Raw genomic sequence first — 2,461 nt, forward strand, 5'->3', positions numbered from 1 at the left:
TTCTATTTTTCAACATCTACAGTAAAAACGGCTCAACCAAATGCTGAAGCCGACTTAGTGTAACAGTCCTCACCAGTCGGTGACGTTCGTTTTGTTCCAGATCCGGTTGAAGAAGAGGCGGAACAGCGGACTTCGTTTCCTTCTCACGGCACCACCGATGCATTTATATTACAGTAGAAAACAAGTTTGCACTTGATTAATAAAATGGGCTCGTTGCATCAGAATAAACAACTGCAATAATGATCGCTTTTGTTCCGCCAATTCATGCGAAACCTCTGATGGTCAGGAAGTGGATTGTAGGTATGGATGTTAGCGGCAACAAGTTATGGCGAGTGCCTACTAGACACAGACGGCATGCATGAGCTCGATTCCCATCAATGCTTCATCACTTGGCTCTTTTCATTTGGCTCACTTGGCTTCGGACACAGTTCGACATCAGCAGTCTTTATTACTCTTGCTCATCGCTTCACTTAAATTTACTGCTCTGAAGATGACGAGATACCGGGTTTATATAGCAGGCGGAGGCCGGCCTCGGAGGGAGGTCGCTGAAACAGGCCGCCGAGCTGACCTAGATATTGCTAGCCGAGGCATTAATGTATTGCCCAAGTGGTGCCGCTTCGGGCGCAACGTGACCCCCTGTGAATTGAGTGGAACAAATGATGCAGCTATCACTCCTAATTTTACTCTTGGATGTATTTTTATTATTAAAAATGTTTTAATTAATAATTGTGCTGATTTGATCATCAAATTATACAAAAACCTGCTTCTCTATAAATTACAAAAATACAAACTTGATTGTCATTTATACTGTACTATGTATACGGAATTGTTTCAAGTTATCAAAAATGGATGAAGCAGCGAGAGAAAAATTGTTGAAGATGGATGCTGAAAAGAAAGAAAAGTGCATGGAACTTCAAAGATTGAACTCCGAGTTGCAATCAGTAAAGAACGACTGCTGGTTTTGGTTATTTTTTTATGTATATTATTTTATAGAGAGGCTTCAATCTTGGAGATTCATATGTTGATGAAAATGACTATCCACGCAGTGATATTGACATTCCTGTTGTTCTCAACATTGCTCGTCGCATACGATGTATTGTAGTTTTGTTTGTTTTTTTTGTTTTATTTTTATGTTAATTAATTTTGTTTAGGCCTTCAAACGGAACTTACGGATCTGAACGAAAAGATATGTGAAGGTTTGAATGACATACATAGTAAATATATTGCCCGTTGCAACAATGAAATGAGCGCATTCGCAGTTGTTGATGAAGTATTGCCAAATTCCACTGGTGAAGTGATGGTCAGTTGACAATGTTTTCTTTAAAAAAATTTTTTTTTCAATTATTTTAATTTAGGGTTTGAAAAAGCATGACAAACTGTTTCGCATTGGTGAATTTAAAGTTGAAGATTTTGAAAGTTGTGATAGCATTGTCGAACTTTTGGAAAATGCGGTAAGCATGTGCAGTAAACAAGAAAATTGAAAGCCGACTTTTTCTGCTTTCCAGCATAATATGAAAATTGTACTTGAACGAGATGGACAACTACTGGATATATATTTCAATGGAAATGGTGCTGAAGTTGACAATGGTTTGGGACTGACGTTACAACTGGTGAAATGCAGTCCAGTAATAACTATGGAAAGTCCATAACTGGCAGTATTTTTGTTACTGAAGTGTCAAAGCAGTAAAATTATATTATTTGAAATTATAAAATAAATTTTTCTCAAGAAAGCATGTGTTTTCGATATGACTGGCAGCTAAGTCTGCAATTCTCTCGTTAAAATAATTATGTACTTTTTTCTCACCTTTGCATATTTCAGTTATAAATTTGTAGATCTCGCGTCGTGCAAAATGTCATATAGTTTAATAGGAAAAGATGAATTTTCGGTATGTGTATTGCGTTGTGAGGGAAGTGATTATGAGCACTTAAATCAGCAAAATTTCACAAACAAAAGTGAACAGAACACACATCCGTATGCATTGTTGGTCAGAGAAAGTTTCCGTTCACTAGCGCAGATGGTTCGCGTGATTTTTCGGGCAAAGGTACCTTGTCGAGAATATTATCCGCTTCTTTGTCAGCGGTTGTGGAATTATCATCAACGGTCGAAAGTGATTGTTGTTCAATATGGTTTTGGCTTTCAATTTCAAAATTTTGCTGCTGCTGGTGCTGCTTTGCGTTGAAATTCAAACGTTGCAGTTTCTCTTTAAGCCAATTGATCGTCTCAATTTGTACTTCAATTTGCCATTTCAAATGTGTGTTGTACAAATTGATCGCATCCAACTAATTTCGTTGTTGCTGATTTCGCACAACCACCGCCTGCAAAAATGGCAACACCTTTTGCCTGAGCGATTCGGACTATTTTATTGGGCCGTCAAGTCGTTGTCTTATTGGTTTTTATTGTCTAATTGCTCATTGATTCAATCTTTCCTTTTGGATTACTGTAATATTTTTTTTATATCAT

The 2,461-nt window shown here is 37.4% G+C and overlaps 1 protein-coding gene across 1 annotated transcript; it reads right to left on the bottom strand.

Moving 5' to 3' along the window:
• Positions 1 to 507: 507 nt before the first annotated feature.
• Tsp_01526 (RNA-binding protein) lies at positions 508 to 1,812 on the bottom strand. The gene is made up of 4 exons (XM_003377290.1): positions 1,805 to 1,812; positions 1,374 to 1,667; positions 1,171 to 1,318; positions 508 to 768 (listed from the first exon to the last, which is right to left on the bottom strand). Exons 1-4 carry the CDS (start codon positions 1,810 to 1,812, stop codon positions 508 to 510), a joined length of 711 nt encoding a protein of 236 aa, XP_003377338.1.
• Between the last annotated feature and the right edge of the window lie 649 nt (positions 1,813 to 2,461).

The sequence above is a fragment of the Trichinella spiralis genome (assembly GCF_000181795.1).
Source record: "Trichinella spiralis strain ISS 195 chromosome Unknown Scfld4, whole genome shotgun sequence".
Classification (NCBI taxonomy): domain Eukaryota; kingdom Metazoa; phylum Nematoda; class Enoplea; order Trichinellida; family Trichinellidae; genus Trichinella; species Trichinella spiralis.